This window comes from Gorilla gorilla, chromosome 18, assembly GCF_029281585.2.
Source record: "Gorilla gorilla gorilla isolate KB3781 chromosome 18, NHGRI_mGorGor1-v2.1_pri, whole genome shotgun sequence".
In the NCBI taxonomy this organism is placed as follows: Eukaryota; Metazoa; Chordata; class Mammalia; order Primates; family Hominidae; genus Gorilla; species Gorilla gorilla.
Genome location: NC_073242.2, coordinates 29,255,345 through 29,276,983, shown reverse-complemented (window position 1 = coordinate 29,276,983; position 21,639 = coordinate 29,255,345). Strand labels below are relative to the sequence as shown.

Sequence of the window (21,639 nt, the reverse complement as noted above, 5' to 3'; positions counted from 1 at the left end):
AATACACTTATTAAGATAAACATAGTGTAATACGTTAAAAAAATAACACATTATTAATTCTACTCATAGATATGTACCCAGAAATGAAAACATGTCATGAATACAAAGAAGGAAACAACAGACACTGGGCGGGGAGGGTGGGAGGAGGGAGGAGCGGGAAAGATAACCATCGGGTACTGGGCTTAATACCTGGGTGATGAAATTATCTGTACAACAGACCCCCATGACACGTATTTACCTATGCAACAAACCTTCACATGTATCCCCAAAACCTAAAATTAAAATAAAAAAGAAGGGCCGGGCGCAGTGGCTCACGCCTGTAATCCCAGCACTTTGGGAGGTCAAGGCAGGTGGATCACCTAAGGTCAGGAGTTTGAGACCAGCCTGGCCAACATGGTGAAACCCCATCTCTACTAAAAATACAAAAAGTAGCCAGCGTGATGATGGGTGCCTGTAATCCCAGCTACTTGGGAGGCTGAGGCAGGAGAATTGCTTGAACGAGAGAGGCAGAGATTGCAGTGAGCCGAGATCACACCACTGCACTCCAAGCTGGGCAACAAGGCTAGACTCTGTCTCAAAAAAGAAAAACAAAGAAAACGTGCCCACACAAAAACTTGTACACAACGCTCATAGCAGCATTATTCATAATAGCCAAAAAAATAGACGTAACCCAATGTCCATCAGTTCATGAACTGACATGTAAAATATGATATAGCAAAACAATGGAGTTATTCAGCAATAAAAAGAAAGCACAGGCCTGGCATGGTGGCTCACGCCTGTAATCCCAGCACTTTGGGAGGCCGAGGCAGGTGGATCACCCAAGGTCAGGCGTATCACCCAAGGTCAGGCATTCGAGACCGGCCTGGCTAACATGTCGAAACCCCGTTTCTACTAAGAATACAGAAATTAGCCGGGCGTGGTGGTGGGCGCCTATAGTCCCAGCTACTTGGGAGGCAGGAGAAACACTTGAACCCGGGAGGCGGAGGTTGTAGTGAGCCAACATCGTGCCATTGCACTCCAGCCTCGGTGACACAGCGAGACTCTGTCTCATTAAAAAAGAAAAAAAAAAGTGCAGACTACATAAATCTAAAGAGACAGAAAGTAAATTAATATTTGCCTGGGGGTGGGGTGGCCGTGTACCATGTATTTAAAGTGTGCAACTCATTGGTTTTTAGTATATTCAGAGTTGTGCAACCATCAGCACAATTTTAGAACATTTTCAACACCTGGCCAAAAAAAAACCCCAGAAAACCCATACTCATTAATAGTCGCTGTCCTTTCTCTCCCAACCCTTCCCCACCCAGCTTTCTATGGATTCGGCTATTCTGGATATTTCACGTAAATGGAAACACAATTATGTGGTCTTCTGTGATTGCAGCTTCTTTCACTTAGCATAATGTTTTCAAGGTTCATCCATGTCATAGCGTGTCTCAGTACTTCATTTCTTTTTACCGTCAAGTAATATTCCACTGTATGGATAATATCACACTTTATGCATTCGTATAGTTTCTCTACCTCCTTCCCAACTCTTGTCTCTTTTTTATTGTAGGCGTGAAGTGGTGTCTTCAGTAGTTTTGACTTGCATTTCCCAATGGCTAATGATACGGAGCATCTTGTCATGTGCTTGGTGGTCATTTATATGTCTTCTTTGGAGAACTGTCTATTCAGATCATTTTTGTATATGGGCTGAGATAGGGAACCAGATTCATTCTTTTACATGTGGATATTCAGTTGTCCCAGTACCATTTGTTGAAAAGATTATTCTTTCCCCACTAATTTGTCTTGACGCCCTTGTTGAAAATCAGTCGACCATTTCTGGTTTCTCAGTTCTATTCCATTGAACTAGATGTCTTTGCTTACAACATCTTGATTACTGTAGCTTTCTTTTTTTAAAGTTAAAAAATTTATAAAGTAGAAGTGGGGCTCAGGCTCGTCTGGTGGCCTAGGCTCATCTGGACCCCTGGCTGCAAGTGATCCTCCTGCCTCAGCCTCCCAAAGTGCTGGGATTACAGGCGTGAGCCTCTGGGGCCTGGCCGCAATTGAGTTTTGTTTATTGATCTTGTATCCTGCAACTTTGCTATGAGTTCTAACCTTGTCTTAGTCCTAATAGTTGTTTAATGGATTCCTTAGGGTTTTCTATATACAAGGTCATGTCATCTGCAAATAGAAATAGTTGTACTTCTTCCTTTCCAATCTGGATGCCTTTTATTTCATCTTATTGCCTCATTGCCCTGGCGAGAGCCTCCAGAACAATGTTGACTAGAAATGACAAGGGCCCATGCTCATCTTGTTCCTGACTTAGGGGAAAGCTTTTAATCTTTCACCTTTAAGTCTGATGTTCGTTGTGGGTTTTTCATAGATGCCCTTCATCAGGTTGAGGAGGTTCCCCTCTATTCCTAGTTTGTATGTTATTATACTTTTAAATAGCAGCAGCAGAGCATGTAAGAAGATATGAATAAATACATGGCGAGAGGTTCGCAGTTGATTAAGTGGGGGGAAGAGTTTACTCCATTCATCGTGAATCTGATCTCTGTGAGTAGGAGGATGTGTTAGTTGAACAACTTTAAAAAAAAAGAAAAAAAGAGGGCGAGGTGGGTGGATCACGAGGGCAGGAGTTTGAGACCAACCTGGCCAAGATGGTGAAACCCCGTCTCTACTAAAAATACAAAAAATTAGCCAGGCAAGGTGGCGGGTGCCTGTAATCCCAGCTACTCTGGAGGCTGAGGCAGGTGAATCGCTTGAACCCAGGATGCCGAGGTTGCAGTGAGCAGAGATCACGCCACTGCACTCTAGCCTGGGCGAAGAGCAAGACTCTATCTCAAAAAATAAATAAATAAAAAATAAAAATAGAGACAGGGTCTTGCTGTATTGTCCAGGCTGATCTCGAGCTCCTGGACTCAAACCATCTTCCTACCTTCGCCTCCCAAAGTGCTGGGATTACAGATGTTAGTCACTGTCCCCAGCTTGAACAAACTTTGTAAGATGCAGGCTATTGTGCAAAATTTTAGCACTGTAAAAAATATCCCCTTATTTTATCAAATATACCTTTATCTTTAGGCATATGTCTATTTTCACCTACTTGTAACTTACACTCTTGATTACTTTTGGTTGTCTTTTTACTCTTGTTCTAATTATCTTTTTTTTTTTTTTTTTTTGAGACGGAGTCTCACTCTGTCGCTAGGCTGGAGTGCAGTGGCGTGATCTCGGCGCACTGCAACCTCCACCTCCCGGGTTCAAGCGATTCTCCTGCCTCAGCTTCCTGAGTAGCTGGGACTACAGGTGCCCACCACCATGCCCAGCTAATTTTTGTATTTTTAGTAGAGACAAGGTTTCACCATGTTGGCCAGGATGGTCTTGATCTCTTGACCTCATGATCTGCCCTCCTCAGCCTCCCAAAGTGCTGGGATTACAGGCATGAGCCACCACGCCCAGCCCTAATTATCTTTTATTGTACAGAAGCATTTTATTTTCATCAGAGTACATTCATCTTGATTGAGATATTTTACAGTAGTTAGTTTCTCTTCCCATGCTGGCTGGGCGTGATGGCTCACGCCTGTAATGCCAGCACTTTGGGAGACTGAAGCAAGCAGATCACCTGAGGTCAGGAGTTTGAGACCAGCCTGGCCAACATGGTGAAACCCCATCTCTACTAAAAATACAAAAATTAGCTGGACATGGTGGCACACACCTGTAATCTCAGCTACTCAGGAGGCTGAGGCAGGAGAATTGCTTGAACCTGGGAGGCAGAGATTGCAGTGAGCCAAGATCACACCACTGCACTCCAGCCTAGGTGACAGGGCAAGACTCCCGTCTCAAAAAAAAAAAAAATTATCTTCCCACTATAGTAAGAAAGTAACAGCGTTTTATGACTTGGAAAGTGTCTTCATATAAAATCTTATTTGAATCTCCCAAAATATAGCAGAGATGATCCCCATTTTACAGATTAAAATATGGATACCAGAAATGTTTGAATCATTTGTCAGGATATTGGCAGCAGAGCAGGGGCTAAGGGCATGCTATCTTTTTAAGGCACTTCATATTAATTTTTGTATTTATATACAAAAATTATACACTCCTTGACTCCTTGACTTCGTCGAACATATGACATTCAAACATATCATTAGGGTGGAGGAGAATCCAAGGATAGCTTGCCACTGTATTCATTTCTTATGGCTGTCATAACAAGTTACTGCAAACTGGGTGGCTTAAGACAAGAGAAATTTATTCCATCACAGTTCTAGGGGCCATAATTCCAAAATCAAGATGTCAGCTTGGTTCCAAAGACAAGGGATTGTTGCTTCTTGGAGACTCAGACGGGGCCGTTACTCCGTGCATCTCTCCCGGCTGGATGGGTGGCTGCCGGCAGTCCTTGGCATCCCCTGGCTTGCAGCTGTCCAAGTCCAGTCGCTGCTTCTGTCTGCACCTGGCTGTGTGTCTGGATTAAGGGCACACCCTATTCCACTATGACTTCATCTTTTTTTTTTTTTTTTTGAGACGGAGTCTGGCTCTGTCGCCCAGGCTGGAGTGCAGTGGCGCAATCTCAGCTCACTGCAAGCTCCGCCTCCCGGGTTCACGCCATTCTCCTGCCTCAGCCTCCCGAGTAGCTGGGACTACAGGCGCCCGCCACCACGCCCGGCTAATTTTTTGTATTTTTAGTAGAGACGGGGTTTCACCATGTTAGCCAGGATGGTCTCGATCTCCTGACCTCGTGATCCGCCCGCCTCGGCCTCCCAAAGTGCTGGGATTACAGGCGTGAGCCACCGCGCCCGGCCACTATGACTTCATCTTAGTGACATCTTAAATACTTCTCCAAAGATCCTAATTCCAAACAAGGTTACATTACAGGTACCATGGTTAGGACTACAATGTATCCTTTTATTATTATTATCTTTTAAAGGGATAGGGTGTCACACTGTCATGTAGGCTGGAGTGCAATGGCACGATCGTAGCTCATGCAGCCTCAACCCCCTAGGGCCTAGCGATCCACTCACCTTAGCTTCTCGAATAGCTGGGACTACAGATGTGTGCCACTATGCCGGGCTAAGTTTTTAATTTTTTTGTAAAGACGGGGTCTCCGTGTTGCCCAGGCTGGTCTTGAACTCCTGGCCTCAAGCAATCCTCCCGCCTTGGCCTCCCAAAGTGCTGGGATTACAGCATGAGCCTCCAGGCCTAATGTATCTTTTGAGGGGGCACAGTTCAGCCCACAGCAGCCACTAACAGAGTTCTCTTCTGTCCTCACTCCCCCACCAGGTGCCCCTGTAGACAATGGCCCTCGTGTCTGCCGATTCCCGCATTGCAGAACTTCTCACAGAGCTCCATCAGCTGATCAAACAAACCCAGGTAAAAAGTCACCACCCTCCATTCCCAGATGGGAACATGGGCTTTGATGCTGAGCCGTGAAGTGGGGGTGGCATTTGTGTTCAGAGAGATTGGACTCGCAGGAACCAAAATAACGTAATAAAAGTGAGAGGAGGGGAATTTGGTGTATGGCTACCATTCCTGTTGGATTTTCTACCATGTACAGGATTTCATGATTTATTTTGTTTGACAGCTATCCTGAGATAGAATTCACATGCCATACAATGCACCCATTTAAAGTGTATAATCCCAGTGGTTTTTCGCAGGTCACAAAATTGTGCAACCATTAGCACGATCAATTTCAGAACATTTTTAGCACCCAACAAAAATGCCCCATATCTTTTCCTTCCACCCTATTAATCCAGGCAAACAAAAACACTCTTTTTTTTTTTTTTTTTTTTTGAGACGGAGTCTCGCTGTGTCACCTAGGCTGGAGTGCGGTGGCGCGATCTCAGCTCACTGCAAGCTCCGCCTCCTGGGTTCAAGCGATTCTTCTGCCTCAGTCTCCCTAGTAGCTGGGATTACAGGCACACACCACCATGTCTGGCTAATTGTTTTTGTATTTTTAGTAGAGACGGGGTTTTGCCATGTTGGCTGTCTCTACTAAAAATACAAAAATTAGCTAGGCTTGGTGGCGGATGCCTATAATCCCAGCTACTGGGGAGGCTGAGGCAGGAGAATCAGTTGAACTCGGGAGGCAGAGGTTGCAGTGAGCCGAGATGGCACCACTGCACTCCAGCCTGGGTGACAAAGCAAGACTCCATGTCAAAAAAAAAAAAAAGCCATTTTTCCCCTATTTGATATCTTTTCTTTCACAGATACAGGGGAGATGCGTATTGGTGCCTGTAGCTCACTGCAGGCTATCGGGCATGCTCCGCCACATTTTGCCCACGATACTCAGGGTTTATAGCTACACAAGGATCAGTTTGCTGGCAGTTGTGCACCACACAGCCAGGAAGGAGTAGATCCCAGAAATTCCTTCCCAAATGGTATTCCTTTTAGACGTAACCTGGAGAGTAAGAGTCAGAAGATGCCGGCACTCATTGCTAAGTGAAAGATGCCAGTCTGAAAGGTTACGTGCTGTCTATTCCAACTGTAAACGAAAAGCAAAACTAGAGAGTGAAAGGATGAGCGATAGCCAGGGCCTTGGGAGAGATAGGATGAAAGGGATGGATAGGTGGAGCACAGAGGATTTTAGGGGGTGGAACTCTTCTGCAGGGTACCATGATGGGGGACACGCAACATGATGCGTTGTCCAAACACATAGAACGGCAGAACACACGGAGTAAACCATCATGGGGATGGATGTAGTTAATTATCTAACAGTATTGGCTCATCAGTTGTTACAAACGCACCACTCTAATGCAAGATGTTAACAATAGGGGAGACTGCGCAGGGCAGAGCAGGTATACATACAGGAACTCTGTGCCATCAGCTCAGCTTTTCTGTAAACCAAAACTGCTCTAAGAAGAGTTTATCAATAAAATACATTGTAAAATAAAGGAAAAAAGGGCTGGGCGTGGTAACTCATGCCTGTAATCCCAGCATGTTGGGAGGCTGAGGCGGGTGGATCACCTGAGGTCAGGAGTTTGAGACCAGTCTGGCCAAATGGCGAAACTCCATCTCTACTAAAAATTAGCCGGGCGTGGTGGTACATGCTTGTAATCCCAGCTACTAGGGAGGCTGAGGCAGGAGAATCGCTTGAACCTGGGAAGTGGAGGTTGCAGTGAGCCAAGGTCGCACCACTGCACTCCAGCCTGGGCGACAAGAGCGAAACTCCGTCTCAAAAAAATAAATAAAGGAAAAAAAAGATACAGGCAGATTACGCATTCCATTCAGTCATCCACAGTTAGAACAGTTTATCATCATCCCATACAACCAGGGTGTCCCTCAGACAGCTGCTGCCGAGTTCCCAGACTCCCATCTCACCCGTCAGCTTCCAACAGCAGGCGTGGTCCTGACAGACACAGGGCTTCGCCCTTTCAGGCACCTGGTGTAACTGACCTAAGAGATGGCATTGTCTCTCTCTCAGCCTCTCTTGAGGTATGAGTACAATGTTGGATTTCCCTCATTGCATAACCCATTTAATTTGTTCTGTTAACTTGGCTACTATTTCTCCTCTCCATTTGTGATTGGTTTTCACCCAGACTTTTCCACCTTTGTAAGGGATGTTAGCTTTGGCCCTGTACCTGGTCCAGATTGCAGCGGCAGCAGTACTAGTCTAGCAAGTATTCCCCCCCAACCCCAATCCATTCCCATTTATATAGGGTGGGGTTACACAGGTATAGACTATTGGCTGTCTTGAGCACTAGGCAGCTAGCTGTGTTCACTGTTAACCTCATTTTGCAGGTTGAGGTAAAGGCACAACCCACCCATCAGGCACTTAAAAATTCTCACATAAAGGCTAAAAAGCATAGTCATAATTTCTTTCTTAGGATCTGTCTCAGTTTCCAGCATCTGCAGTTGCAGCTCTGCTCCCAGGACGACTGATATGGGAGGAATTGCACCAGCATTCTTCCCCACCCCTTCTTCTCCACATCAATTGATCATACCTGTATGTGTCCATTTCTGGACTCTGAATTCTGTTCTGTTGATCTATATGCCAGTACCACACCATCGTGATTACCGTAACTTCGTAATAAATTTTGAAATTGGGAAGTATGAGTTCTCTAACTTTTTTTTTCTTTTCCCAAGATTGGGAATAATCTGGGTCCCGTGAATTTCCATATGAATTTTAGGATGAACTTGTCAATTTCTGCAAAGAAGTCAATTAGAATTTTGATGGGGATTGTATTGACTGTATAGATTGATTTGTCTCTTTGATAAAGGACTATCATTAAAGATATCACTTATGATTTAACTTTAATGCCTTCTTTTTTTTTTTTTTTAACAGTCTCACTCTGTCACCCAGGCTGGAGTGCAGTGACATGATCTCAGCTCACTGCAACCTCAGCCTCCCGAGTAGCTAGGACTATACGCACATGCTACAATGCCCGGCTAATTTTTGTATTTTTAATAGAGGTGGGGTTTCATCATGTTGGCCAGGCTGGTCTTGAACTCCTGATCTCAAGTGATCTGCCCACTTTGGCCTTCCAAAGTGCTGGGATTACAGGCTTAAGCCACTGCACCAGGCCCTTTAAGGCCTTTTATAATGCTTTTGCATTAGTCAAAGGAGAAAATCATCTTGAACTCCTGAATTTGGATTTAGAAAATGAGGGCCATGGCCGGGCGCCCTTGCCTGTAATCCCAGCACTTTGGGAAACCGAGGCAAGTGGATCACGAGGTCAGGAGTTCAAGACCAGCCTGGCCAAGATGGCGAAACCCTGTCTCTACTAAAAATACAAAAAATTAGGCCGGGCGCATTGGCTTACGCCTGTAATCCCAGCACTTTGGGAGGCCGAGGCAGGCGGATCACGAGGTCAGGAGATCGAGACCATCCTGGCTAAGACGGTGAAACTCCGTCTCTTCTAAAACTACAAAAAATTAACCAGGCGTGGTGGCGGGCGCCTGTAGTCCCAGCTACTTGGGAGGCTGAGGCAGGAGAATGGCGTGAACCCGGGAGGCGGAGCTTGCAGTGAGCCGAGATCGTGCCACTGCACTCCAGCCTGGGCGACAGAGTGAGACTCCATCTCAAAAAAAAAGAAAAGAAAATGAGGGCCGTATTTTGGGGATGGGGACTCTGGCCTGGCTGGCAGGGTACCACAGCAGCACAAAGGGCCACCGTCATGTCCTGCTGCTCTTTTCCTTACAGGAAGAGCGTTCGCGGAGCGAACACAACTTAGTGAACATCCAGAAGACCCATGAGCGGATGCAGACAGAGAACAAGAGTGAGTAGCTGGGCTCAGGAGAGAAAGGGGATGAGATGAGGCTGGGGTGAGTATGGCCAAGACTGTGACCGAGGTGGTCATTGTATTCAAAATAGATTTGCATGTATCTGCATATTCCAAAATGCAGCAGGAGGGACAGCTTTCCGTTAATCTGGGTGACCTGAAGAACTAAAATCCCTCTACTCTGAGGATTCGAAAGGCAGTGAAATGAGGCTGTATCTAGGGAAGCTTGCCCTTAGAGCGCACAAGCACCCCAGTTAGCTGGTGTTTTCTAGAAAGGAGCTTCCTTCCCAGGCGGCCCCTGCATCTGCCCTGAGGCCCTGAGGTGGTGAGATCCTGGGGCTGGGGCTTTCTTACTCTGGGTAACTCTGAGAATTGTGTTTTCCTGGGTCCTGACAAATATTTTCTGTGAGTGTCATGATGGAGAAAAGGTAAGACAGTACTCTCGCAGATGTAGGGATGGCATTTGTACCATATGGAAATGCGGACTCATGGAGCCTGGGGGCATCCGCCTTAGGAGCACTCCTGAGCCAGCAGAGCTCTGACTGCAGCTACGGCCTCTCTGTGCCTCCACGAATGTGATTCCGGTGCATGGAAGCAGTGCCATGCTACTGTGCCTGCCCTGGCCCTGCCTCCTTATCCCTGTGTTTCCTCTGCAGTTTCTCCCTATTACCGGACAAAGCTGCGTGGCCTCTACACAACCGCCAAGGCCGATGCAGAGGCTGAGTGCAAGTGAGTACCGTGCACCCACTTCATCGTCACTCCCTCCTTTCCTGGGGGCTGGGCTGCAGGTCCATTTGGACCAAGTCCCCAGCCTGCCTTCCTCCCATGGATAAGCTGATTGCTACTCCCAGCCTCTCGCTTGGGTCCCGCATTCCCTGGCCCACTGCCAGGCCCACTCTTCCAGTTACCTCTGCTGCTAATGCCTTTACAGAAGGTGGCAAGGCGTGAGTCAACACTGCCGTTTACTGGCTCTATGACCTTGGCAGAGTCATTAAAATAGGGATATCAGGGGCTGAGTAGCTCAGATCTGTAATCACAACATTACAGAGGTGATTGGGAGGCCGAGGTTAGAGGATCACTTGAACGCAGGTGTTTGAGACCAGCCTGGGCAACAAAGTGAGACTTTGTCTCTACAAAAAGTTTTTAATTAGCTGAGCGTGGTGGCATGTGTCTGTAAGCTTGGCTGGGAAGTCATACTCAGATGACCTGAAGGTTTTATGGTTCTGAGATGGAGAAGTTTCACTTCCAGAAAACTCCTGCTTTTAAAATAATCTTAAGGCCGGGCAGGCACAGTGGCTCATGCCTGCAATCCCAAGGTGGGTGGATCACCTGAGGTTGGGGGTTTGAGACCAGCCTGGCTAGCATAGCGAAACCCCATATCTACTAAAAATACAAAAATTAGCCAGGTGTGGTGGCACACGCTACTTGGGAGGCTGAGGCAGGAGGCGGAGGTTGCAGTGAGCTAAGATCGTGCCACTGCACTCCAGCCTGGGCAACAGAGCAAGGCTCTGCCTCAAAAAAAAAAAACTAAAATAAAAAAATGATCTAGAAACACTGTTTCCTTGAATCTCAGCAGGGGAACTGCAGTAACTTTAGGAACTTGAACATTACATTCCTCTCCTTTGAGAACACACTGGTTCTGAAGTCTGACTGTGCCCAGAGGCTCTGTTTATTTGGGGTGGAGCTCCAACGTTGGTATTAACTATCTGTCATTTCCTCACTAGTAGGATTCATGCTTTACACTTTTGGCACAGAAGAGGTGTCTCTGGTGGGTCATATTAGACGGCACAGGATGCTGTCTGTGCCATTGGTTAAAGTGGTATTTTCCACGTTTCTCTTGTATCAGATTACTGCTATTTTCCATTGTGTGATGATTGATTAAGACAGGGTCTCAGTCTGTCATCCAGGCTGGAGTGGAGTGGCGTAATCATGGCTCACTTCAGCCTCAAACTCCGGGCCTCAAGTGATCCTCCTGCCTCAGCCTCCTGAGTAGCTGGGACAATAGGCACCTGCCACCACTCCACCTAATTTTTGTATTTTTTGTAGAGAGGGGTTTTGCCATGTTGCCCAGGCTGGTCTTGAACTCCTCAGCTCAAGCGATCCACCCACCTTGGCCTCCCAAAGTGCTGGGATTACAGGTGTGAGCCTCTGCACCTGGCCTCCATTGCATAATTAATAAGTGTCTTGGGAGATACTTTTGAGACTGTAACTATCCTGTTCATATCAAACACACTAGTTTTAGCATCCATTTATGATTTGTGTATGAAACAATTGAGATTTTTTGAAGTTCCCCCAGGAGATTCTGATGCCCACCAAGGTTTGAAAGCCACTTCAGTAACATGTCACAGAAGACAGTTTAGGGCAGGCTGTATAAAACTGTATCCTCCACACAGGCCTGGCAACAGTGATGAGACTCTCAGAGTTCCCTTTGGCCCCGTGGCTCTTTCTCCTTCTCTGCTTTCTGGGGTCCCGGTGCTCACAGCCTGAGGTGGCACTGGCTGGGCCATCCCTGCATTGTACGCAGCAGGCAAGCTGTTCCCTGTTCCTGCGTTGGTTTGGCTGCCCTTGGCCTACCTCCATCTTCTGGCCCTGGCCTGGTGAGGTCCATGAGTCACATGCCCTGGGGCGCCCCCGGACACCTCCCGAGATGCTGCATCACACCCAGTTCCTGTGCATCTCCTTCCTGCCGCACAAAGGTCTTTAGAACTCCGGGTCATTTCAGAAAGGCTTGCCAGAGGAATGGACTGGGGTTTGCCATGGTATCAGAGGAAAATAAAATGACCCAAAGTGGAGTTTGTGCTGCTGACTACTGTGGAAATACATATTTTTTTTGAAATGGAGTTTCGCTCTGTCACCCAGGCTGGAGTGCAGTGACACAATCTCGGCTCACTGCAAGCTCTGCCCCCCAGGTTCAAGCAATTCTCTTGCCTCAGCCTCCCAAGTAGCTGGGATTATAGACGCCCGCCACCACGCCGGGCTAATTTTTGTATTTTTAGTAGAGAAGGAGTTTCTCTATGTTGGCCAGGCTGGTGTCGATCTCCTGACCTCAAGTGATCCTCCTGCCTCAGCCTCCTAAAGTGCTGAGATTACAGGCGTGAGCCACCGCACCCAGCCCTGCTGTGGAAATACTCTTTGGGAAGATTCCCTGAGCTTTAGGATGAAGGAGCCTCACTCCAGCCAAGTTCTGTGTTTGCTTCTGCTGGGTTCTTTGGGTTCCTGCCACCCTGGAATCCCCATAAACTAACTTCACAGAGGCTTCCTGGGGCTTCAAGGCCATGCAGGGGTCTGTCGTTGGGTTCAGCCTCTCAGAAAGGATGAGGTCCTTCCACCCAGTTCTGCTCTGGGCCAGCACCTCTCCCCAGAGTCTCCCCTCCTTTTGTGTGACCCTCGGGCAGACCTGAGGCCCCCTCTCCTCATTTCAGGAGGTTCCTGCAGCCTTTCTGCAGGGTTTGCCGAAGGCAGTTTGCCTGTATCCTTTCCTCTCTGGGATCCTGTGTTCTCTTAGTTTTTGGCATGCTGCTTTCTACCACCTTGTTTTTTATGTTCTTAAGACTAAAAAACACTGAAGATTTCTAGTTTTCTTTTTTTTTTTGAGATGGAGTTTCGTTCTTTTTGCCCAGGTTGGAGTGCAATGACGCGATCTCGGTTCACTACAACCTCTGCCTCCCAGGTTCAAGCGATTCTCTTGCCTCAGCCTCCCAAGTAGGTGGGATTACAGTTAAAGACGCTCGCCACCACACCTGGCTAAGTTTTGTATTTTTAATACAGACGGGGTTTCACCATATTGGTCAGGCTGGTCTTGAACTCCTGACCTCAGGTGATCCACACTCCTCGGCCTCCCAAAGTGCTGGGATTACAGGCGTGAACCACCACACCCGGGCAGATTTCTAGTTTTCACCATGAGGTTGGTCTGAATAACCCAGCCCACCTTGACCAGAACAGGAAGCTGCACACACCTGTCATTCCACCTGCGCAGGAGGCTACTGTGAGAACCTCTGGAGCCCGGGACCAGCCTGGGCAATGTAGCGAGACCCAAAACAGAAAAAATGGAAGAGAAGTCTATGCTATGTACGTTAACCAAACCCTCTTTCTCCCTTCTCCCCGCCCTCAGCATCCTTCGGAAAGCTCTGGACAAGATCGCGGAAATCAAGTCTCTGTTGGAAGAGAGGCGGATTGGTGAGTGGGAGAGAACATGCTGGGAGGTCCTTTGCTAGGACAAGAGGAGAGGCCCTGCGGGCAGCAGTCACCCTCCTGTGGGGGCCTGTGGCCACCACCTGCTGGGATCCTCCCATGGAGGCTCTGGCAGACTGGCTCTACCACTGAGAAGGGACAGGAGGTCATTCCCAGCGCCCAGAGGCAGGGGTTTCCCAGTTCTCCCTCAGCAGCTAGAGATCATCCCGCCCTGGCCCCTCATCTCCTGCCCCTTCTGGGGCCTGGGCCAGTCGCCCCCACCTCTGCCATGGCCCATGCCCATCTGTTGCCCTGGCTGGTTTCTGCAGAGCCACATGCTGTGTGTCGTAAAGCCAGCCTTCCAGACCCCCTCAGCCTGCATTAGGCTCTCCTACCTGTCTGCCCTCCCAACAATCCCATGGTGGGCAGAATCTTGGCACGTCAATGTCCCCACACAGCCATGCTGGTTCTGTGTGAAGTCAAGTGGGGTGTCCAGCCGTGCCTGAGGAGGTTGAAGGTGCACATTTAATTTTTTTTTTGGTTTTTTTAACTTTCTGTTGAATTACAATGTATATTAATAGAAGAAAAATATACGTAAGTGCAGAGTTCAATGAAATAGTCACTAACTGAACACACTTCTGTAACCAGCATTCAGATCAGCAAACACAGCCTGAACAGCACCTCGGAACCCGCTTTCTTTCTTCTGGTTCCTCCCCCTGGATCCCCGCTGTGCTGCCATCTCACCCAACTGTAGTTAAACCCAGCAGCCCCTATAGGTGCTGACACATGGCCGATGGGGTCACAGTCCTGCTGGGCCCTCGGGCTCACTCGGGAACTGGGGGCTCCCAGGTGCTCCTTCAACAGCTCAGTGCAGCATGCTCGGGGGTCAAGGCCTGCACCTATCCCTGGGGCCTCAGGCCTCCCTTCCTTCCCACAGCGGCCAAGATCGCCGGTCTCTACAATGACTCGGAGCCACCCCGGAAGACCATGCGCAGAGGGGTGCTGATGACCCTGCTGCAGCAGTCAGCCATGACCCTGCCCCTGTGGATCGGGAAGCCTGGTGACAAGTGAGGGCAGCAGCTGCGAGGGAGGGGCTGGTGCCCAGGGGCTGGGACTGACCCTTTGTTCCACTCACAGGCCCCCACCCCTCTGTGGGGCCATCCCTGCCTCAGGGGACTATGTGGCCAGACCTGGAGACAAGGTGGCTGCCCGGGTGAAGGCCGTGGATGGGGACGAGCAGTGGATCCTGGCCGAGGTGGTCAGTTACAGCCATGCCACCAACAAGTGAGTGACACCAGCCCCGGGGCTGCTCTCTGGTCACCGAACTTGCCTGGGCTGCGGGAGAAAAGCTCTGCAGAGGGTGCTCCCCAGAGGCTGGTTGTGCAGGGAGCACCAGGTCCTCCCCCATCCTCACTCCCCAACAGGGACTGCGCCCCTGGCTGCATCCAGCCTTTTCCTCCTTTTGTCTGCAGGTATGAGGTAGATGACATCGATGAAGAAGGCAAAGAGTGAGTGTCCAGGCCAGGGCAGGGCATGGAGCCTGGGGGCAGCCTAACAGCTGAGAAGGAGCATCCCCACCCGGCCACAGGTTGATATAAGCCCCTCTTCCCCCAGGAGACACACCCTGAGCCGGCGCCGTGTCATCCCGCTGCCCCAGTGGAAGGCCAACCCGGAGACGGACCCCGAGGCCTTGTTCCAGAAGGAGCAGCTCGTGCTGGCCCTGTATCCCCAGACCACCTGCTTCTACCGCGCCCTGATCCATGCGCCCCCACAGCGGGTAAAGCAGCCTCCAGGGGAGAGGCCATGGGTGATGTCAGGAACAGGCTGATCAGACAGACGAGGGGTCCTCTCCCCACTCCTTCCCTTTGTCCTCATCTCACAGGCTCCAAGCTGACAGGACCCACCAGCTGCCCTCCCTGTTCCACTCCAGCCCCAAAGGCCACCATCCCTTTGCCAGCCCTGGCAGCCTTGGCAAGCCCCGAGTCAGTGGCTTCCAGCCCCAGGAGAACCAGCTCCGAGATGGGAAGCTCCTGCCCTAAGCCCTGGGCTCCTACCGCCTTGTGCTCTTGGTGACATGGGACACAAGCCACCTGAGGCCAGGATCCCTGCCTGCCGCCCTCTGGGTTGCCCTCAGTCCTCTCAACAAAGAGTCCTTGAAAGGCAGCAGACCCTCCAGCTATGACCCCACTAGGAAGGGAGTCAGCACCCCTACTCCTCCCCGCCTATTCCCTGCCTTGGGTCTCCAGCCACTGAGAAAAGAGCTCTGTAGCAGCAGGGACTGGGCCAAGACTTCTTGACCCCAGAGTGAAGGATGTTAGGAGTGGCTGAGAGTCCACGGCCCAGAGCCTCCTGTGGTCTAGGCTGGGGGAAGGGGGTGCCTGTCCTGGCCTGTGGGTCTCTGAGCAGCCCCTCCTGTCTGCCTGCCCCACAGCCCCAGGATGACTACTCTGTCCTGTTTGAAGATACCTCCTATGCAGATGGCTATTCCCCTCCCCTCAATGTGGCTCAGAGGTACGTGGTGGCTTGTAAGGAACCCAAGAAAAAGTGATGCCGCCTGGCAGACTCGCCATCCCCCAACGACACAGGGCAGGACAGCAGAGGACGTGCTTGGATTAAACACATTCCCCCTCTACTCGTCTCCTGGGTTTTACTTCTCCAGACCCTCTCCCCTCTCCAAACAGGGCAAGTTGAGGAGCTGGAGCGGGGAGGTGGCCGTATTTGGCCCCAGTGGGCAATCACTCTTTCAGCTCAGGGTTTCTGTTGGCTTGGAATAGAGACTCTGCATTGAACACAAATCATACTTTATTCTGGAGCCTCTTGATCAGGCTTGATTCGCACACTCCCTCTGCAGTGACTCCAGGAACCCCTCTCACAGCTCAGAGCGGAAGCTGAGGCTGCAGCCTGCCATCTTCTCCACATAGTCCGCATCGAAGCGCTCATTCTGCGCCACGGTGAAGGTGGTCTTCCAGTCCCCAGCCATGCCTGGGGGAGGAAGGCAGGGAGCAAAGCTGGAGTCTCATTCCAGGGGAGGCCCCGAGTGCCTATGGGGAGGCTCCAGCTGCTGCTCCTACCCGCTCCAAACCCCCGTGCTGGCTGGCACCTACCTTTCCTCATGAAGGGGGAGATGCTGTGGTCCATGAACTCCCTGGGGACGGTGGTGTAGTTGGTCATAGGGTTCTTCTTCATCTCCTTGAACGACGTGTGCTCAACCATGAGGTCCACAGTCTCCTCTGGCAGGGAGCGCCCCACAAACTCCAGGATCTTTTGGATCTCCCTTTTGGGGTTCTGAGCAGCAGAGGGCTCCTCAGTGGAGGCTCGGATTGCTGATTCAGGAAAATAAAAGGGGTCCACTTCTCTAACCTCAGAGGGGAACTGGCCACTTCCACTTGAAAACCCATAGAGCCAGCTCCTCGACCCCTGGGACCCCAGTCCCTGGGGCAAAATGAATTGCTCTCTGCCCTGTGATCCCATCATGAGCTGGGCTTGGCTCCTATGGGTAAGGACTGGGATGGTCTTCTTCCGTGCCTGTGGCCCTGGGTGGCATAACCATTGGCAGGGAGAAGCAATTGGAATAGATAGCTGATCTGTGGCAAGGGGCCGTGGTTCAGGCGTGTAATTCCCAAGACTTTGGGAGGCTGAGGCAGGCGGACCACCTGAGCTCAGGAGATGGAGACCAACCTGGCCAACATGGCACAACACAAAAATTAGCCAGGCATGGTAGTGTGCATCTGTAATCTCAGCTACTCAGGAGGCTGAGGCAGGAGAATCACTTGAACCTGGGAGGGGGGGTTACACTGAGCTGAGATCACACCACTGCACACCATCCTGGACAACAGAGCAAGACTTTGTCTCAAAAAAAAAAAAATAGCTGATCCATGGCCACCCGTGCAGCTGACTCAGGCACAGGAGATGAGAGCTGTGCCCAGCCTGCTGCCACATGGGGCTGCAGTGGGGCCTGGGCCAGGGAGTCAGGATGGGGAATCCGGGCCTGCTGTGGGGGCTGCCCAGGGAGGTGGCTGGGTGACCTTGGCGGGTCCCTGTGAAGTGCCTGCCCCCAGGTGTCACCTGGAGGGAAGCATCAAAGGCCGTCTCACCTCCTTCATGTCTTCATAGAAGAGGTAGAGAACAGGGTGGGTGCGGCTCAGTTCCCACCACTCCTGCACGTGCTGGTACCAGGACCCATAGGACACTGGAGAAGCGGGCAGGGGGTACCGACACAGGGTTGCTGTGCGTTGCAGCCACCACCCCTTAGCTCCACACCTTCCTTCCTCCCATCCAACCTACCTTCTCCAGCCATGAACTTCTCCAGGAAGCTTTCCCAGGTCCCAGGGTGAGGGTACACTTTGGCCATGTGGTAGAAGTGGTAGTAGGAAACCGCCACATCCTTTGCGTTGCGGGCAACATAGACCACCTGCAGGGGCAGAAGACTCAACCCCAGCACCATCACCACACAGCCTGCCCCAGGCCAGCTCATCTCTTGGTTTGGCAAAGGAGGAAGCTGAGGCTTAGAGGCTGACTTGTTTGAGATCTCACGGCACAGGTAGGGCCAATCCAGGATCTGAACCCTGCTCAGAAGCCAAAGTCCTGCCTGGTCCCTGAGACCATCATATTCTATAGTAATATAATCTGCATCAATGCATCACACCCCGATCTGGAGCAAGGCATGTTCCACCAGGCATGTTCCCACCACCACCAAATTTTGTGGGCCTGTGAGGACCCACCCTCTAGCTTTCTTAGGTCTACCCGGAAGAGTCTCATGTTTTTGGTCATCAGAGCAAAAGGCAGACAGTACCCCCCGTGGAAGATGAGACAAGTCTGGAGGAAGTGAGGCGACTCTCCCAGAAGAACAGGACCAAAGCTGGGCTGAGCCAGGGCCTCCTTCCCTGGATTCACATGCCCCACACCTGGACCTTTGCTTTTTTCTTTTTGTTGTGGGTTGTTTTTTTTTTTTGGGCGGGGGGACTCTAGGTCTCAAAAAAAAGAGAAAAGAGAAAAAAGACCTTGGGCTTTCTTTTTTCCTGTTGCCCAGGTTGGAGTGCACTGGAGTGAGAATAGCTCACTGCAACGTTGACCTCCCAGGCTCAAGCAATCCTCCAACCTTAGACTTTTGAGTAGCTGGGACTATAGCGCTATGCCACCATGCCCTGCTGATTATTTGCATCTTTTATAGAGATGGAGTCGCCCCATGTTTCCTGGGCTGGTCTGGAACTCCTGAGCTCAAGCGATCCACCCATCTTGGCCTCCCAAAATGCTGGCATTACAGCGGTGAGCCACCCAGGTGGCAAACCTTTTTAAATATTTATTTGTTTTGTTTGAAACAATGTCTCGTGTCTCCCAGGCTGGAGTGCAGTGGCACAATCTCGGCTCACTGCAACCACCGCCTCCCAGGTGCAAGCTATTCTCCTGCCTCAGCCTCCCGAGTAGCTGCGATTACAGGCGCCTGCCCCAACGCCTGGCTAATTTTTGTATTTTTAGTAGAGACGGGGTTTCTCCATGTTGGCCAGGCTGATCTCAAACTCCTAACCTTGGGTGATCTGCCCACCTCGACCTCCGAAAGTGCTGGTATTACAGGCGTGAGCCACAACAGGCCCAGCTCCCTGCCACCTGCCGCTTTTTTTTTTTTTTTTTTTTGAGACAGAGTTTTGCTCGTTTCCCAGGCTGCAGTGCAATGGTGAGGTCTCGGCTGACTACAACCTCTGCCTCCCAGCTTCAAGCAATTCTGCTTCAGCCTCCCAAGTAGCTGGGATTACAGATGGCTGCCACCATGCCCGGCTAATTTTTTTGTATTTTTAGTAGAGATGGGGTTTTGCCATGTTGGCCAGGCTGATCTCAAACTCCTAGTCTCAGGTGATCCACCTGCCTCAGCCTCTTCAAGTGCTGGAATTACAGGTGTGAGCCACCGCACTGGTGGGACACTCTTTCTATTCATCGTTTTTTGAGACAGTGTTTCTCTGTCACCCAGCCTGGAGTGCACTGGTGTGATCATAGCTCACTGTAGCCTTAAACTCCTAGGCTCAGATGATCCTCCCACCTCAGCCTCCTGAGTAGCTGGTATTACAGGCACATACCACTATGCACAGCTAATTTTTTTTTTTGGAAGAGACTTATCTGGAACTTCTGGCTTCAAGGGATCTTCCCACCTCAGCCTCCCAAAGTACTGAGATTGCGGGTGTGAACCACTGTGCCCAGTCTCACCTTGACCTTCTGATCCAACAGAGTCTGGGGGAGCAGAGCCAGGGGCAGGTGTGTCTTCAGGAGTCGTGGTGCTGCTGTGTCTTTCAGAGTCTCCATCCCTGAGCAGTGGGTCAGGGAAGGTCTGGTGAGCTGAAGCCCCAGCCCTGTCTTCCTCCACTCCCCTTGCACCCAGGACACACACACCTGAGGGAATCCCTGGGACTTTGAACTCAAGGAAGGGCACCCGCATGAAGATGGGAGCTCGGTGACACTTCTCCAGGTCACCGCCCTGGTAGATCATGTCCAGAATCTGGCTTACCCAGGTGGTGCCTGGAGAGGGAGGGAGATGGGAGGTGAGCAGGCTGAGGTGAGCATGACCTCGCTGGCCAAGGTGGGGACTGCCGCCTGGGAGAGGGTGGGTGGCCCTCCTCACCTACCGGACTTGGGGTAGGTGCTGATGAGCAGGTCATCGGGCCGGGCCTGGAAGCTCTGCAGGGGCCCCAGTGCCTCTGCAAAGTACTTGATGAGCGGGACCCCCTTCACGTACTCCAGTGGCGGGCGAGAGATGTCCTGGATCAGCTCCATGTTCCCGCGTCAGGGGCCAGAGCCAGGCCTGTTCCCTTACCACCATCACAACAGCAAGAAAGTGGAATTCTTGCTTTCAGGGAAGTCACTGAGGCCTAGGGAGGCTGAGTGACCTGCCCGCACTCACAAAGCCAGTCAGTGGCGGGGCTGGGGCTGAAAACCAGGTCGGGCTCTAATGTGGTGGTTCCCCAGCCTGGCCGCACCTTTCATTCACCTGCAGAGCTGTTCAAAATCCCAGGGCCTGGGCCATGGTGCAGACCAGTGAAAGCACCCTCGTGGCGCGGGGCCCAGATATCAGGGTGTGTGAAGGTCTCCAGGAGAGTCCAGCTGCACTGAGGAAGCTCTAGGACCTTCCTGTGCTGTCTTCCTGCCAGCCAGCGCCCTTTGTCTCACCATTTCCTGCTGGGACCCCCAGCCTCCACCCAGTGGGCTCCTCTCCCCGATGTTCCCCTCCTTGAGCCCCTCGGCCCCTCACATGTGGCAACTCCTAGGCTGGCCAGGCCTGTGATCCACTTGCCCGGCCACAGTCCATCTGGGCTCCAGGACAAACAGCCCATTGAGCAACTGAGCTGGTATTGGGGGCCAGAGCCTGGTGTGGGAATGAGCAAAACTGTGATGACTCAGCAAAAGGATGGGTCCAGGCAGGGTGGCTCCCGCCTGTAATCCCAGACCCTAGGGAGGCTGAGGCCAGAAGTTGGAGACCAATCTGGGCAGCATTGGAAGACCCCATCTCTAAAAATCTTTTAAAAATATTTTTTAAAACTATCCAGGCAGGATGATGAGGGCCTGTAGTCCTAGCTACTGAGGCAGGAGAATCACTTGAGCCCAGGAATTCAAGGCTGCAGTGGCCAGGATCCCACAGCACTCCAGCCTCGGTGACAGCAAGACCTGGCCTCCCCGGAAAAAAAAAAAAGGAAGGGAGGGGGATTCATGCCGGCCGGGGTTGTCTGAAATGGGATATCCATGGGGAGAGGGCAGGGATGGCAGAGGCCTCGGCTTCTGGAGTGTTGAAGCCACAAGCTGAGCAGGGTGAGGGTGCCCTGGGCCATTCCAGTGTGTCACTCACCTGAGCTCTTGGGAACCTGGCCTTGTGCCCTCCTCGCCCGCAGTGGCTGAGTGTGGGTGTTGTGTGGGGAATGCAGGGGTGTTGTCTGTGCTGAGGGTTTCCTAGGTCCAGTGTGGGAGGGATCTGGAGCCGGGGCTGGACTTAGATTTGCTTCCGGAAGGAAGGGGTAGGGTTGGGGGTGGGGGAGCTTCTCTATTACCCTCCTTAGTTTGCCAGCTGGAGACAAGCTTAAAGTGATCTCCAAAGCCACGACTGGGTTTGGTGTGTAGAAAACAGAAGAATGAAAGGGGAAAGGGCCCAATGGTGGGTTTGTTTTTGTGGGGTTTTTTTTGTTTTTTGAGCTGTCACGGGGCTCCTGACCTGCCCCTGAACTCCAACAGAGAAGCTTTCTCTAATTGACCCAGGCAAGAGAGGGGAGGGATTGGAGGAGAAAGATGGGATAGGCAGGCCCTGGAA

The 21,639-nt window shown here is 51.0% G+C and overlaps 2 protein-coding genes across 6 annotated transcripts in view; one reads left to right on the top strand and one right to left on the bottom strand.

The window, feature by feature from the left end:
- LOC101133975 (SAGA-associated factor 29) overlaps positions 1 to 15,988 on the top strand; it is a 38,036-nt gene extending 22,048 nt beyond the window's left edge. Inside the window, exons 2-10 of the mRNA XM_031003139.3 lie at positions 5,251 to 5,340; positions 9,110 to 9,185; positions 9,845 to 9,917; positions 13,300 to 13,364; positions 14,296 to 14,425; positions 14,496 to 14,642; positions 14,831 to 14,866; positions 14,973 to 15,135; positions 15,790 to 15,988. Of these exons, the coding sequence (XP_030858999.1) occupies positions 5,266 to 5,340; positions 9,110 to 9,185; positions 9,845 to 9,917; positions 13,300 to 13,364; positions 14,296 to 14,425; positions 14,496 to 14,642; positions 14,831 to 14,866; positions 14,973 to 15,135; positions 15,790 to 15,906 (882 nt within the window). The 5' untranslated portion in view covers positions 5,251 to 5,265 and the 3' untranslated portion in view covers positions 15,907 to 15,988. The remainder of the gene's footprint in view (positions 1 to 5,250; positions 5,341 to 9,109; positions 9,186 to 9,844; positions 9,918 to 13,299; positions 13,365 to 14,295; positions 14,426 to 14,495; positions 14,643 to 14,830; positions 14,867 to 14,972; positions 15,136 to 15,789) is intronic.
- A 156-nt stretch (positions 15,989 to 16,144) lies between these two features.
- Positions 16,145 to 21,639, bottom strand: SULT1A2 (sulfotransferase family 1A member 2). Of its 5 annotated transcripts, none has more exons than XM_031003135.3 (8): positions 21,184 to 21,639; positions 19,970 to 20,152; positions 19,737 to 19,862; positions 19,554 to 19,651; positions 17,643 to 17,769; positions 17,453 to 17,547; positions 16,463 to 16,643; positions 16,145 to 16,340 (listed from the first exon to the last, which is right to left on the bottom strand). In XM_031003135.3, the coding sequence occupies exons 2-8, from the start codon at positions 20,115 to 20,117 to the stop codon at positions 16,228 to 16,230; spliced, it is 888 nt and encodes a 295-aa protein (XP_030858995.3). In that variant the 5' UTR covers positions 20,118 to 20,152; positions 21,184 to 21,639; the 3' UTR covers positions 16,145 to 16,227. The 5 variants fall into 5 exon arrangements, 4 of the variants coding, with proteins under 4 accessions (XP_030858995.3, XP_055221614.2, XP_030858993.3 ...); XM_031003133.3 differs by having other exon boundaries at positions 16,177 to 16,340; positions 19,970 to 20,706; positions 21,184 to 21,259; XM_055365639.2 differs by lacking the exon at positions 21,184 to 21,639 and having other exon boundaries at positions 19,970 to 21,024.

Bases quoted from the DNA above. Each gene is read 5' to 3' on its own strand.
- SULT1A2 (XM_031003135.3), bottom strand. From the start codon at position 20,117: ATGGAGCTGATCCAGGACATCTCTCGCCCGCCACTGGAGTACGTGAAG. The intron at 19,652-19,736 runs GTGTGTGTGTCC...CCCACTGCTCAG, and splicing joins AGTCCCAGGGATTCCCTCAG to GGATGGAGACTCTGAAAGAC. The intron at 16,341-16,462 runs GTAGGTGCCAGC...TTCCTCCCCCAG, and splicing joins CTCCCCCTTCATGAGGAAAG to GCATGGCTGGGGACTGGAAG.